The sequence below is a fragment of the Halichoerus grypus genome, chromosome 1 (genome assembly GCF_964656455.1).
Source record: "Halichoerus grypus chromosome 1, mHalGry1.hap1.1, whole genome shotgun sequence".
Taxonomy (NCBI): domain Eukaryota; kingdom Metazoa; phylum Chordata; class Mammalia; order Carnivora; family Phocidae; genus Halichoerus; species Halichoerus grypus.
The window spans coordinates 143,614,537-143,630,505 of record NC_135712.1 but is presented as its reverse complement, the minus strand read 5'-3'; the positions used below and the strand labels follow the sequence as shown (position 1 = coordinate 143,630,505).

The following is a 15,969-nucleotide window of genomic DNA, read 5'->3' as shown; positions in this document are numbered from 1 at the left end:
ATCAGGTGGCTTAGACAAAGTATGCTGTGGTAAAAATGCTTCCTAAAATCTCAGTGTTGGGCGACTGGATTGAGCATCTGACTCTTGATTTCAGCTCAGGTCATGATCTCAGGGTTGTGAGATTGAGTCCCTTGGGCTCCGCACTCAACTTGGGAGTCTACTTGAGATTCTCTCTCTCCCTCTGCCCCTCCCCTTGTTCGAGTGCACATGCTCTCTCTCTCTTTAAAATAAATTTTAAAAATCTTAAAAAAAAAATCTCGGGGCACCTGGCTCAGTCAGTTAAGCGTCTGCCTTCGGCTCAGGTCATGGTCTTGGGGTCCTGGGATCAAGCCCTGCATCGGGCTCCCTGCTCAGCGGGGAGTCTGCTCCTCCCTCTCCCTCTGCTCCCTCTCTCCCCGACCCCCTACTTGTGCTTTCTGCTCTCTCTTGTGCTCTCTCTCAAATAAATAAAGTCTTCAAAAAAATAAAATCTCTGTGATTTATAACAAACACTTTGTTCACGTGACATGGCCAATGCTAATTGGTTTTGGCTGTGCTGAATTCTACACATCTTCTCACTCCAGGACCCAGACTGAAGGGGATCCTTTATCTGGGACATGCTGATCGCCTGGTAGAAGGAAAAGAGAACGATGGTTGAACTATATGATGGCTCTTAAAGCTTATGCTTGGAAGTGGTATATTTTACATCTGTTTATATTCCACTGGCCAAAGCAGCTCCACGGCCAAGCCTGGTCAATGAGGGAGGGAGGATACTCCCATAAGGAGAGGCGGTAAATATTTTGAACAAATAAACAGTCTCACATAGTCCATCACAGCCAGTAGTACCATTTGGTCCCATTTGGCAGGTAAGAAAATGAAGGCTAAAAGTGGTAACTCCATGGAGGTCATAGATTCCAACTCAGCTTGGTCTGGCTTCAGAGTCAGTCTTTTCTACCATGGAATCTCTTCTTCAGGGGATCTTTTCTCTTTTTACACTGTATAGGCAACTGGAATTGTAATTTATTCAGAGCATAACCACTTCTAATCAGCCCCAGGAGCTTCTCCATGAAAATTTCTAGAGGTAAACCATCTTTGAAAGCTTTGGGAAGCATATGAAGCTTCTATAGAAAGGGGTGGGGCTTGGGGAATTGCCCCCATGAGAGCTGACTCTATTCCATTTAGTAATTTTTTTTTTTAACTGTTGAATTATTTATCTGCTTTATGGGTTTGTGGATCCTTCGGGCAGGGATTACCTATCAATCTATCACCCTGTGTGTGTGTGTGGTGTCTGAGCTCCTCAAAGCTATTTTTCTAGATAATTTTAGAAACTTCCAGATTGCACTGGATATTTATACTCACAAAAATTATTAGTGGGGTGGAGAGAGTGCAACTCATCTACTTTTACCAAAGAGCAACAATTTTAGATTTAGAGACCTAGTTGCAGCAGCTCAGTGTATCTTGGGGTGGGGGTGCACTGAAGAAGTTAACAGCCAGCAGAGAATACATACTTCACTATGATTGTAAATCTCTGTTGATTTCCTTTGCCTTTAGTGCACTCTTACCCGTTTTAGGGTCCCTGGTTCCCAGGGGCTTGGCGCTGTATGGGAACACCGCTCGCTACGTTTGACTTGCCAGATTTACGCGTCCATCAGTGTGGGGATTAGGGTGAGGCGAGTGAGGCGCCCAGAGCGCTCAATGTAAGGAGGCACTGCCAGGAACCTGGGTTCTCTTGCCCTACTTCAGTCCGGGCCCTGGTGTCCACGATGCATTTACCATAACTCCGCAGCGTGAAAATGCCCGGGCGAGCTTACCTGTGAGAAGCACCTGCCCTCCCGCCCCTACCCGACATGCAGGAGAACCTGGACGACGTTGCCGCCCTGTTACTTTGCTCGGCCCGTGAGGCTCATTTCCAGGTTACCGTGTATGTGTGTCTGGCCCCGGCGTGGTGCGCCAGGCAGAGGGAGGGACGGTGCGCGTGTGCCCGTGCCAGGCCGGGCGGGTCCATATCCGGGTGGGCCGGGTGGGTGGGGCCGCCCCTCCCTCCAGGTCCCGAGGTGGGTGGGGGGTGGGGAGGAGCGCGCGGAGATTCCCTTTCGCCCCTCCGGCTCCGAGAGGGGGCGGCAGAAGGAACGCGAGGGTGACAGGGCGTGCCCACCCTGCGGCTGGGCGCCCGGCAGCGCCCCCCGCCCCCGGGCCTGAGCGGCCGCTGGGACTCGAAAGAAGAGGAAGAGGAACCCGAGGAGGGCTCGCCGAACCTGCCACCCGCTCTCCGAACTTGCCGAGGAAACTAGTGCGGAGGGAGGGGCCGGGGCCGGGGCCGCGGCAGGAGGAGGGGCGGCCGCAGCTGCATCCAGCCCCGTTGGCTTCCTTCCCAGCTCTCCTTCGCCTCCTCCTCTTCCTCCTGTATGAGTCAGGCATTTCCCGGGGATTTGGAGCAGCCACGCGCGGCCCGGGCGCCGGGAGCTGTAGCAGCCGCCGCCGCCGCGCCAGCAGCCCCAGCGCCGGGGCCGCCACCGCGGCGGGCCCCCGCGTTCCCGGCGCGCACGGACCATGGAGAGGGCGGCCCAAGGCGCAGACGGCGGCGGGGGCAGCAACAGCAGCAGCCGCAGCAGCAGCCGCGCCACCTCGGCGGGCTCGTCGCCCTCCTGCTCCCTGGCCGGCCGGGGGGTCTCCAGCCGGTCGGCGGTAGCGGGCCTCGGCGGCGGGGGCAGCCGCAGCAGCCCGGGCTCGGTGGCCGCTAGTCCGTCCGGAGGAGGCGGCCGCAGGCGGGAGCCGGCGCTCGAGGGCGTGCTCAGCAAATACACCAACCTCCTCCAGGGCTGGCAGAACAGGTAACGCGCCCGCCGCCCGCGCCCCCGCGCGCCCCTCCCGCGCGCCGCTGTCCGTGTGTGTGTGCGTGCGTGCGCGACGGGGCCAGCGGCCGAGCGGGTGCTGCCTCCGCCGGGGGCCCTCCCTGCGTCCCGGCGCCTCTCCAGGTGCGGTGCCCGGGATGGGGCGCGCCGTGACCCCACCCCAGGACCGCAGCGCAGTGGCGGGGAGGGGGGCGAGGGCCCCGGCTTTCTTCTGTACGGGCACCTGCAGGGACTGGAGTGGCGGGAGGAGCGCGCTGGTCCCAGGGCCCTGCCTGCTCGCGGCTTCCCGCACTCCTGAAGAATGGCTGAGGAAGGGAGGCAGAGGGGGCGTGCTCTGTGCCTGGACGGAAAAGCTTTAATACAGCTGGTCCCATCAGAACAATTCTCCCCGTAGTATAGTTCCTTTACAACTTCAGTGTTTAAAAACACCACCACCACCAACAGAAACCTACCACTCCTCGGCGCCTTCCGGAGCGCGTGCTACCTCCCGCCCCGTTGGTGGCTTGAGACCTCCAATCTCTGCAACAGAAGTTTAGTTTTTTTCTTTTTTAAAAACAACCTCTCCCCTTTGGAAATGGACAGTTTGCTATTTAAAGTGTTGTTATTTTTTCCCCCTTTAGGTGCCTTTTTGAAGTTCTTTGTTCACTCACTCTACCCTCACAGTTGGGGAACCTAGTTAATGGCCACGTGGAAGGATGGGGATGTCAAGGGAAGGGGCTCCCAGCACACTTGTATTGGGGGTAATATGTGGGACACAATAGAGAGGATAGTGAGGAAGACTTGGATGGAGCGGTTGTGGTACTGCTATTTACAGGTTTTTTGTTTGTTTGTTTTTACTTTGTTTTTCAAAAACAAGCCAGAGGGAGATACAAATGTCCACACAAGAGGAATGGGGGCTTTTTGGAGAACTTGTTGATGAGATCTTTTGTCCTGCCCTTAATAGCCCTTGGGTCTTAGGACTTGGGGTTCTTAAGGATGCTTGTGAAGTTTGAGTCATACCCTGGGAGCTCTTACTTCTCTCTGCTGGTTACCCTAGATTCCTTGGTGCTCTCTCCCGGCAGATGGATTGGAAATGTTCAGATTGCTTCCAGCAGAAACTTTGATCAGGCAGTTATTTCACATGAAACTCAACTAGGAGGAAGATGACTTCCTAAGTATGGAAACTGAGTTGTTTCTATATAGATATTATAGACAGAGAACTTTCTGAGTCACCTGGGTTTCCTCGGAGATCTGCTACCATGTCAGTGGAAGTTGCACTATAACTTTTGAATCCTTCTATTTCTCAAAATAGCCCTGGTGTCTACTGTTGCCTCTCCCTTTTCCCCTTCAATTTTTGAAAGCTGAAAAAGAACAGGTAGAGTGTGTAGGATGAGGGAGAAATGAGATGACTAAATCTGATTTCAGTTCTTGGTAATTGTGCCTTGTTGGTGACAGCATCTGGTTTGTGTGTTGGGCAGTCACTTTTAATGCTCTCTCTCTCTCTCTTTTTTTTACAAGTAGCTTATGAGGCCAACAGAGATTTTACCCTGGATTACAGTTGTTTCACTTGGGGACAGTATTTTACCTGCAATGCATATTAAAGGATTTGTTCTTTGCAGTGGATTTAGGAGGAATTGGAGTCACTCGTGCTTTTGTATAATTTTAAATCCACTGGGGTATTTAGGTTATGCCAGATTGAGAAGAGGCAAAATTGATAATAATAATAATAATAGTAATAATAATATCGATGTGATTGCAGGCTACATGGGTGAAATGCACTGCACACACTGGCGAGGTCTTATCTTTGTTGAGTTTATTTACTGTGATTTATAGCCACCAGTGTTTATTCTTAACCACAGTAGACTCACTATTTCCTCAACCACTGACTCCAAAAGCATTGTCTCTTTCTAATGGTTAGTGTCTCAGTGTCTAGGTCTCTGTTCCCCACATCCACGTTCTCTGAACTGTGGCTGAGGGTCCATTAGGGGTCTGGAGAGGATTTATGATGATTCAGTGACTGCACATTTTTCCCTTCTCAAGGGGAGGTCTGGAACAGTGAAAAGGAAATGAGAAGAAGAGAAAGACAATATATTCACTTGTTCATGAGTTTGTTTATTCAGAGACTATTTATTGAGGACCTACTATGTGCCAGGCACTGTTCTCAGAGCTGGAGGTACTCCAGTGTGCAAAAGGCACAGGCATCTTCACATGAAGTAGCTGAGGAGATGCAGAATTAAAAAGTAGAAGGAGGGGCCCCCGGGTGGCTCAGTCGTTGAGCGTCTGCCTTCGGCTCAGGTCATGATCCCAGGGTCCTGGGATCGAGCCCCGCATCGGGCTCCCTGCTTGGCAGGGAAAAAAAAAAAAAAAAAGTAGAGGGAGTCCAGAGCTCCCTAGTCTAGGGGAATGCCTTGGTACAAATAGTGGGGTGAGCTGATGCAAATTACCTTCACTTTTGGACCTCATGGCATATTCTTTTGGCAGTACTTTTGAAGTTGCCTGCACTTAATGACAAATCTCCAGCCACAAAGTTCTTAGCATGCATTTCCAGGCTGCCATGCTGTTGATCGTACCCTTCACCGGCTCCCAGGATGTGGTACCTATCAGCCGCTAGCAGTTTTACTCTAGTGTCCTCTTGCATAACCTCAAGTTGCTGTATAGCATATATTCTAACGCTCAGCAGCATGTTCTGCTGCAATTCACTTGTAGCACACTTGGCCCCGTCACCACACCCTGGGGAAGGCAGTTTGGGCCAGAACATAAACGAGGTGACATAAAGAGAGGCTACAGGAGAGAAGGCTGCACATTGTGGGACACACTCAAGTCAGGAGAGTACATCCAGAGCACTTGGCTCACACTCATTGGCTGAGGGAATGTGAAATAATCAGAGCATGGTGAAAAATGTACATTAAGGAGACTCTGTAATTCATCATTACAGCTAAGGAAAAATATTTCAGGTGTAATAGTTAGGTATAGTTCTATAGATGGTGTTAAAGAGTGAATGCATCTAAACAAATGGGCAAAACAACCTCAGAAGTGGCAGGTGCTATGGAAGATTAAAAAAAATACAGTTAACCCTTGAACAACTAAGGGGTTAAGGGTACCGACCCCTATACAGTCAAATATCCTCATATAACTTTCGACTTCCCCAGAACATAGCTACTAATAGCCTACTGTCAACCAAAAGCCTTACCAATAACATAAACAGTTGATGAACACGTTTTGTCTGTTATGTGTCTTATATAGTATAATAAAGTAATCTAGAGAAAAGAAAATGTTATTAAGAAAATCATAAGGGAGAGAAAATACACTTCGGTACTGCTGTATTTATGTAAGAAAAAAATCTGTGTATACATGGACCTGCACAGTTCGAACCCTTCTTGTTCAAGGGTCAACTGTATTAAAAAAATGATGAGAAATAAGTATTTGTGGAAATAATTTTGTGTGACTCTAGTGTCTTTACTGCTATTCACATTTTAATCTAGAACACTATCTGTTCACTCACCTTTTGGTTTTCATATGGAGTGAACCAGGGGGAGAGAGAGCACCAAGAGCTAGGAGAGGCAGGCCAGTGCCAGGTCACATGGTGCCTTGTAGGCCAGGGGAAGAATTAAGGCTGTGTTCTGGTGGTCCAAAAGGATTTTAGGCAGAGAAGTGACGTGGTCTGATTTGTGCTTTAAGAAGTTCACTCTGGGGGTACCTGGGTGGCTCTAGTTGTTTGAGCATCTGCCTTCGGCTCAGGTCATGATCCCAGGGTCCTGGGATCGAGCCCTGCATTGGGCTCCCCACTTGGCAGGGACCCTGCTTCTTCCTATCCCTCTGCCTGCAGCTCTCCCTGCTTGTGCTCGCTCGCTCTCTGTCAAATAAATGAATAAAATCTTAAAAAAAAAAAAAAGCTCACTCTGGGTACTATGTGGAGATGAGATTTTCAAAGGGTCAGTCAGATAGAAAGGCAGAGAGACCACTGAGGAGCTCCTCATGGGGGTCCAGGCAAGAGATGCTGGCGGCTTGCAGCTGGGAGACAGAGGAAGTGGAGAAAAGGTACAGATTTGGGGTGGGGAGGCTAGAAATTACTGATGGGTTGGATGAGGAGGTGAGAGAAAGAGAGGGCCAAGGAGAACTTTTGAGTTTGCAGCCCTGAGAGACTTGGGATGTTGAGGTGTCCTTTATAGAGATGAGGGTCACGGGGAGGAACATGTTTGTGGGGAGGATGGGGGACAACCAGGAGTTCCCTTTGGGCTGTGTTCAGTTTGAGATGTCTATACTTAGTAGAAATTGGCCATATGAACTCTAATTTGCCCTAAGGCTAATTTTTTTTTTTTAAAGATTTTATTTACTTACTTGACAGAGAGAGAGACAGCGAGAGGGAACACAAGCAGGGGGAGTGTGAGAGGGAGAAGCAAGCTCCCTGCTGAGCAGGGAGCCCGATGCGGGACTCGATCCCAGGACCCTGGGATCACAACCTGAGCCGAAGGCAGATGCTTAATGACTGAGCCACCCAGGCCCCCCACCCCCCCCAAGGCTAATTTTAATCTCAAACCCAAATAGAACTATTTTGGGTTTGCTCATAACATCAAGTGTTTGAGAAAATAATTTCTAATTGGATCTAGGAAGTTATATTTAAATATTTGAGGGTCTTCATTGCCATTCAGTTTTTATTATCTAGAGAAAAGAAGACATTGCAAATATGAAACCCACGTCCAACGTGTGTGTGTGTGTGTGTGTGTGTGTGTGTGTGTGTGTGTGTGTGTGTGTGTGTATGTGATCGGTGGGGTTGTAAGAACTCAGTAAAGTATTAAAAGGCAAGGGGCGCCCTGGGTGACTCAGTCGGTTAAGCATCTGACTCTTGATTTCAGCTCAGGTCATGATCTCAGGGTCGTGAGATCGAACCCCACATTAGCTCCATGCTCAGCAGGGTGTCAGCTTGAGATTCTCTCTCCCCCCAGAACCCTGCTTACGTGTGCACCCTCTCTCTCTAAAATACATAAATAAATCTTTAAAAAATATTAAAAGGCAAATCTTGAATAGAATAAGTGTGGTAAGTATCAGCAAAAAAACACCTCAGGCCAGCAGTGGACATTTATTTAGAATGTAAGGGGAGTGTGGACTTGGGGGCCAAACTCCGACATCAATATTTAGCATATGTGTTACCTTGGGCCAGTTCCTTAATTGCTCTGGGCTTCTGTTTTCTCATCTGTTAAATGGAGAAAAGATGTTACCCTTCTCATTAGTTCAATGTGAAGATTACATGAGGATACTGGTCTATAAGTGGCTGAGAACAGTGCATAGCAAGATCTGGCGAACTAGAGGCTATTATTGGATCTTCAATTTGTCCCTCTTAAATGGATCCTTTCTGGTCCATAAAGTTCTTGGTTTATTTTCTGAATGCTGTGGTTACGCTGAGACTCCATTAACATAATTATCCCAGAGTTCTTTGGTGAGGATATGAGGATTTGGTTTTGAAGGGATCATTTTAAAACTTGGAACCCAGCAAACATTTGCATCAACATGGCAAGTGACTTACTCCCCTCCTCCAGCCTCAGATCCTTATATCCCTTCCCTGCTCTATTTTTCTCCATAACCACCACCATCTGACATGCTCCATACTTTACTCTGGTCCCTGCACGAGATGTAAGCTCCCTGAGGACAGAGAATAATTTGTCTGCCTTATTCACCGCTGTATCCCCAGTGTCTAGAACAGAGTCTGGCGTATAATAAGGGTTCAGTAGATACCATGGAATAACTGAGAGACTGAATGAATGACAGAGAAGAAGTTAAACCAGGGTTTACTTGTGTTTTGGCCGGTGTTGGCTACTATTATTGTGATTCTTGGTTCTCTGCCTGCTTTTATAGCCTGTCCCTGAGTTCATAGGTCTATCATTTGCCCTGCTCTCAGCAAACATCAGTCTTTGTCGTCCGGGTCAGCAAGTCTGACTCATCTTGTGACATGCCCACCCTGACTTAGGGCCCACCACTGCCCACCTAATGTGGGCCTTTAGTGGCCAAATATCCAGGACCTGCTTTTGACCTGATCTGCATTAATGACATGCTTGAGAATGTAGTGTTTAGCCTCTGGTCATGATTTTCCAGGGTTTTGGGGCTACTTGGCTCATTTAGAAAAGTTGGAGGGGGTACGTATATTAACTTTTAAAACCACACTGAATTAAAATGAATGCTTTCTGAGTACTCCGCAAATTTTAGAGGCGGTTGGTGATACCAGGGTTGAAAAATCACGGCTCTGGGTTTTATGTTCTTGCCCACGTGTACTTAGAAAGTATTCACACATCTTGCTGGTCTGGCTTGCCAGATTGTTATGGGCCTGCATACTCAAATCCTTTAGGGACACTGGATTACTTCACAGACAGTGATAATAAAGGGGTGGTTGCCTAGGTTACAAAACAGCATATAATGTGATTTATTCACTTATGGTTCAAAGTATTTATTGAGCACCTGCCTGAGTTAACCACTCCCTACGGGATGTGCTCTTCCCCTCCCTTTTTAAAATGGATGCGTATTTGAGGAGATTTACGCCAAATGGTTACCATGGTTTTCCTTTGTTGGCGGGATGGTGGGTGATATTATTTCTCCTCTTTTCTTTTTTCCATTATTTCTTTTTCCTGAGGTGAACTTACATCCATTCTGCAGTCTGAAAATTATAGAGGAAAAAAAAAAGCTTTTCATGTATCTCTGAATAACTAGTTTTTGAGAGTAAATTTGAAGTCTAACATACATTCAGAAGAGTACACAACTCATAAGTGTACCTAGTTCAATGGATTTTCATAAATGGAACATACCCAGATCAAGAACCAGCAGCCAGCCCCCTCCCCCATCCCTCATGGTCATTTTCCCCGTAGGGCCTCCACTGTTGGCTTCCAGCACCTTGCATGAGCTAGGCCTCTTTTTGAATTTCATATTGTACGTGTGATCTTTTGTGCCGGACATCTTGCTCTTAACGTTATGTTTGTGAGCCCCATCCATGTTGCTGTGTATAATTGTAGTCTGTGTCCACTGCTGTCTACTATGTGGGTATACTAAACACACTGACACTTATCACAGATTGATGTTTGAGCTCTTCCCAGGTTTTCCTTGCGAATAGTGCTGGCATGGTTTTAGAGAATGTATATATGCATTTCAATGGGTGTATACCTAGGAGTGAGATCTTGGGTGATAGTGTTGGCAAATGTCCAGCTTATTAGAGGCCGCCAGAGAGTTTTACAAAGTGCTTGTGTCTGTTAATAACTCCCACCAGAAGTGCATGAGGGTTCTAGGGGCTCCACATCCTCATCTACACTTGATAGTGTCTATTCTTGTTTTAGCCAGTCTGATGGGTGTATGGTGGCATCTGATTATGGCTTTAATTCCTTGATGACTAATGAAGTTTAGCATCTTTTTGTGTGCCTGCTGGCCATTTGGATTTCACATTTTGTTAGGTGCTATTTAAGTCCTTGATCATTTATATACTGGAGTATCTGCCTTTTTCATATTGACTTGGGAAAGTTCTTTATATATTCTGGATATGAGTTTGTTGATGGGAATATGTACACATGCACATGGGCACTGCATACATAGAGCAGATATCTTCACTTGTGGTTTGCCATGTCATCTCTTTAACCAGTGCCTTGATAAACACAAATTTTAAATTATAATATAGTCACATTTAAAATTTCTTTCCTGGGGTGCTTGGGTGGCTCAGTTGGTTAAGCAGCTGCCTTCGGCTCAGGTCATGATCCTGAGCCCTGCGTCGGGCTCCCTGCTCAGCGGGAAGTCTGCTTCTCCCTCCCCCCTCTGCTCCTCCCCCCCGCCCGAGTTCCCTCTCTTTCTCTCTGTCAAATAAATAAATAAAATCTTTAAAAAAAATAAATTTTTTTTCCTTTATGATTAGTTCCTTTTGAGTCCTGTTTAGGAAATCTTTGCCTACTCAATAGTCATGAGGCTGTTCTCTGATGTATTCTTTCAAGAAAAAAAAACTTTTATTAATTTGAACATTTCTTAAAAGTTTGAATTGATACTGGAGGATGTGGAAGCTGGCAGAAACAGTACTGGATTTAAGGCTCCCAGTCTGTATTAGTTTCGTTTGGCTGTTATAACAAATGATAACAAACTTGGAGGCTCCCAACAACAGCTGTTTATTTTCTCATGGTTCTGGAGTCCAGAAGTCTGAAGTTAGTTTCACTGGGCCAAAATCAAGGTCTTGGCAGGCTCACAATTTCACCAGATACTCGAAGGGAAAATTAATTTCTTGCTTCCTCCAGCTTCTGGTGGCTGCCGGCATTCCTTGGCTCATAAGGCGTCACTCCAGGTTCTGCCTCTGTCTTCATGTTGCCCTCTCCTCTGTGTGTGTCCAGTCTCCCTCTTCCTCCCTCTTAGAAGGACTCCTGTGATTGCGTTTAGGGCCCACCCAGATCATCCAGGATAATCGCCCCATCTTAAAATCCTTGGTTGAATCTTACCTGCTGTATGCGCTGTACCGTAACATTCGCAGGTTCCGGGGATTAGGACGTGGACATCGTGGGGGTAGGTAGGGTATGGCACACACAGCCTAATTCTAAGGTGGTTCTGAAGCTCTCTTGTCTCCCTTCCCCATCCACCTTTCCCACCCTTCTTTGGTTGCCATGGTGACAGCCTTCTCTGTCTTGAAAGGGTTGCTGTCATGACCATAAGTGGGTTGGTCATGAAGGGTTGGTGGATGCATTTATCTCTGTCTACTAGACAGACCCCTTGGGCAAATGCAAGGTAGGCATTATTGTGAGGGAAACTCTTTCTAATGCCGGGCAGCAAACCTCATTTGCTTTCTTGGGCAAATCAGACTTTCTTTGGGCTTTCTGTAAATACCATTGAACAATCACTTTGGTAGTAAGTAGTATACATGTAATAATCCGTGTTTTCCATTTTGTCATCTGAATGACTCATTAGCCTGAGGACTTGTTTTTTTTAAAGGTATAATTAAATACAATAAAATGCACAGGTCTCAGGTGTTCTGTTTGATGAATTTTGACAATTGTTTGCACCATATAACTACTGCTTCAGAAAGTACAGAACATTCTCTGATTCCCCCCGCCTCAATTTCTCTGTGCTCCTTGACAGTCAGTTCTCCTTCCCCTGCAATCTGTTTCTGATTTTTATCACCATGAATTAATTCTGTCTGTTCTTTTGTCTGTTTCATATCGATGCATCCATATAGGATATCCTTTTTGGAGTCTGGTTTATTTTGGTCAGCCTGATGTTCTGAGATTTATCCATGATGCTGCATCTATCAGTAGATTATAATTTTGTTGTTGTTGTTGTTGAGTAATATTATATTCTGTGGGTATGCTACAGTTTATCCATTCACTCATAGGTGGACATTTGGGTTGTTTCCAGTTTTTGGCTATTATCAATAAAACTGCTGTTTGTGTATAAGTCTTTGTGTGGGCACGTGCTTTTATTTCTCTTGGGTAAATTTCCTAGGGATGGGAATTGCAGGATCATAGGATAGGGGCATGGAGAGACTCCCAGAGTGTTTTCCAGAGTGGCTGAACCATCTCCCACTCCCCCAGCACTGTCTGAATGAATGGGTTGCTCCCCATCCCGGCCACCTTCTGAGAGGGGCAGTCTGTAGGAGCACAGGGTGATGAAGTGGTTAGACCTCCTTGCCATTCCAGCTTCGCTTCTTTTTTTGCGGCGTGACCTTGGGCAAGTCACTTAACTCTTCGGGCCCTGGTTTGTTCATCTGTGCAATGATGGTGACCTTGTAGGGTCTCTGTGAGGCTGCCACGGGTGGCAGGTCTAGCGCAGTGGGTGGCGCTCGGTCGGTCCGCAGCAGAAGTTTGTCTCCTGGGAGTCTTATATTTTAGACCGGTGGGTAACTTTGTGGAACTGCGGGGACGAGTTGGTGGTCGTTTTAGACCCCGCCTTAGCAGACAGGCAGATATTTCTGAGCCTTTTCTCCTCTGCGCGGGGACCTAGGTGACAAATTATTTGATTTGCCTCGTGGATGACTGTCTCCATTTGCTGCGGAGCCTGGGGTTCCTCAGAGTCTGCTCTGGTGGACAGTTGTTTGAAAACCCTGGGAAAAAGAAGAGATGTAGCCTTTGTGTCCTGAAAGGAGGTTTGAAACGATTGTGCTGGAAATGTGGGAGGCTTTCTGCTGCTCTGCCTGGCTCCTGCCTGATGCGATTTGGGGCCAGGCCAAGACAGAACTAAAAAGAAAACCATCCAGAATGTGACTTTTGATAACCCAGACTGGATCGAATATGGTCACAGCCCAGAAAGAAAGTGCTTTATTTGTGCCTCGTATAATGACATCAATAATTATGATAAAATTAGGAAACATTATACACAGTCCTGTGGCAAGCCTATTCTTTGAAGGTCAAAGAAGGCATTTGAGCCACGAATAACTTTTTCATGTTTTGCTGTAGTTTTCAGAGGGCTGTTTATGTTTTTATGTGGTTTGGGCCCTTTCTATAAATATTTTGACGAAAATGTAACAAGTTGAAAGGCCACCAGCATCAGTTTTTAGTGACTCTTTTCCAGCACGTGGTAAGGGTTTATCTGCAAAGCCAGTTGCATGATCAGTGGCCTCTGAGCAGAGGAGGAGTATGGGATGGGACCGCCGAGGAAGCGGTGGGATTCACGAAGTTCTCCCCTGTGTGGGTCGGCCTGGGGTTCTGCCCGAGCCCCTTGTTCGGGGGGAGTCACATGGGTTTGGTGATGGAGACAGATGACCCTCAGCTGGTCGGCAATGGTCAGTCTGTCCGAGGCTGCCACAGTTTTCCCAGGCCTTTTGGTTGTGAAGTAGAATCTGGACGGAATTGGGAAACTTTCCAAGTCCCGAGTAGGCAGACAGTATCAGCCCCCAGATACACTCCTCTTTGCTTGTAATTAGGCCTGCTGGAATGTTCATACCCCACATATTTGTGGGGCACCTTTTGTGTGTCTGCCGAATGCCAGGCGAGACGCCGAGGACGCAGGAACAAGAAGCACAGGCCGTATCTTGAGGAGCTGACAGCCTAACAGGGGTGGGCAAACTCTTCCTTAGAGGGCCAGGTAGTCAATATTTCAGCCTTCTTGGGCTATCCAGTCTCCGTGGCAACCGCGCAACGCTCGCATGGCAAACAAGCGGGTGTGTCTGTGTTCCAACAAAACTTTGTTTACAGAAACAGGTGGTGGGCTGGATTTAGCCGGTGGGATGGAGTTTGACCATCCCTGCTCTAAAATGACACCCAGGCCCCTTAATCAAGTAGTGGAGGCAGCCTAGAGTGGTGGCTCAGTACGGATTCTGTGGTCCGAAGGCCTGGGGCTTGAATCCTGCCTCGGCTTTTTACTACCTGCTTGACTTTGGACAAGCTGGAACAACCTCTCCGTGCCTCCGTTTCTTTATCTGTGAAGTGGGGGGTGATACAGCGTCCGTGTCCTAGGGTCGTTGGGATGGACTGAGAAGCTGCGTGTGCGGGCCTGAGGACAGCGGCTGGCACTCATTAGATGCAAGCCGCCCTTACCATACAGCTGGTGGATCTCCCGTAAGGGAAGCACCTGGCAGGGGGAGCACCAGCTCTTTCTGGGGATGGTGGGGAGAGAGGGGCAGGGGAGCAAGACTAGAATGTTGAGGAGAGCGGCTCATCACGCAGACAGGAGCCGGGGGAAGGCTCCCCGGGGAGGAGGCTTTGTGAGGACACAGGTTTGGAAACAGGACAGACGAGATAGGTTTGTTGTGGCTGCAGGTGGTATGTGGGGTGCGGCCAGTTGCGAGGCGGTAAAAGGCTACTGCATGCTGAGACCACAGATCGTAAGCTGTTGGTGTTACTGGAAAGGGGAGGAATACATTTGTGGGTCCAGGAAGCGTCATATTTTACATCTGTTATCCAGTTGAATCCTTACAGTGAGCTAGGGGTATTGCAGATCTATCCATTCTCTCCTCCTTCTATAGTCACAGAACCCCACGTTCTAGCTAGATACACGGTTGTCCCAGATAAAACTATATTTGCACCCTTCCTTTCCCTCACAGCTAGGGATGACCATGTGATTATATTCTAGACACAGGCAGAGTTCTCACAAAGTAGTCCTTTGGAACCATCTTTGTACCCTTCCTTCTTTTTCCTTTGCTCTTGGAATATAGACATATGGCCGCAACCAGAATACAGACGTGGTGGTTAGAATTCTGGCAGCCATCTGGAGGCTTGAGGTGACTGAGATGAAGGCCATCAAGACAGAAGAGACTTGGCCTCTGATGACTCTGTTGATCAGAGCCCTCTCACAAACCTTGGGCTGCCAACCTCTGGAATTTTCCATGATAGGGAGAATAAGCATTTTTTAAAAGCCACTATTCACAGCCAGATCTAACCCTAACTGATGCAGGTCGAATCTCTGTTCTCCTGAGGAAGAAACTGAGGCATACAGTGACATAAGTTGCCCAGTCGGTAAGTTGTGGAGCCACAATGTGTCTGACTCCAAAGTATATTTTCTTTCCACCACTCTGGAAAGAACTTGGAGATCTTCAACCCCCTCATTACATCGATGAGATCACGGAGGGCTTTGCCTCAGGGTAGACCTGTTCCAGCTCATTTCACCGCAAGATAATCATTATTCTGTTTTATCCCTCACTCTCGCTCTCCTGCTGTGGCCTTCCCAAAGAAGGGGTCTCGTGTTTTAATTAGTGGTTTTGTTTCCCTCCCATGGGCAGAATCTCTTTCTGTGAGTAGTTGATGTCTGGTGGTCTTTTTCCTTGGTGAGAAAGCATCACTGCTTCAGGGCCGTGTTTAGAGCCTTCATAGTCCTCCTTAGTAATGACTTCGCTTGCTCGTCCTGTCCTTTCTTTACCTGGGCTTTTAGGGCTGGTGGAGGGGGCTCCTCGGCCCATTGACTTTGTCTAAGAACTGGCAGATGAATCTTGATTTACACAGAAGCCTCCCAGTTCATTAAGCTCAGAATGCAGACTTTGGCCGACAGGGGTCACATGTTTTGAACATACTTTGCTTTTCAGATTCCTGTGTATCTGAGTCCCACCCTATTACTAATACCTTAAAAATGGGCCTCCTGATCCCTTGGGTAACCACACAGCACAGAACTTTTCTGTGTGCATTTTCCAGCTGACTCATTCAGTGGATCTGTCCCTAGAAAGTTGAACAGGGCAAAAGCCAGTTTGTGCTCGTAAGCACTGTTGAGAGAGCCCTGTTGCATGTTTATT

The 15,969-nt window shown here is 47.7% G+C and overlaps 1 protein-coding gene across 3 annotated transcripts in view; it reads left to right on the top strand.

The window, feature by feature from the left end:
- The first annotated feature begins 2,144 nt into the window (after nucleotides 1-2,144).
- The window catches only part of OSBPL10 (oxysterol binding protein like 10), a 307,935-nt gene continuing 294,110 nt past the window's right edge, over nucleotides 2,145-15,969 (top strand). Inside the window, exon 1 of one of the 3 annotated variants that reach the window (XM_078072736.1) lies at nucleotides 2,145-2,810. In XM_078072736.1, coding sequence (XP_077928862.1) covers nucleotides 2,530-2,810 — 281 coding nt within the window. In that variant the 5' untranslated portion in view covers nucleotides 2,145-2,529. The remainder of the gene's footprint in view (nucleotides 2,811-15,969) is intronic. The other 2 variants (XM_078072739.1, XM_078072733.1) reach the window with 2 other exon arrangements.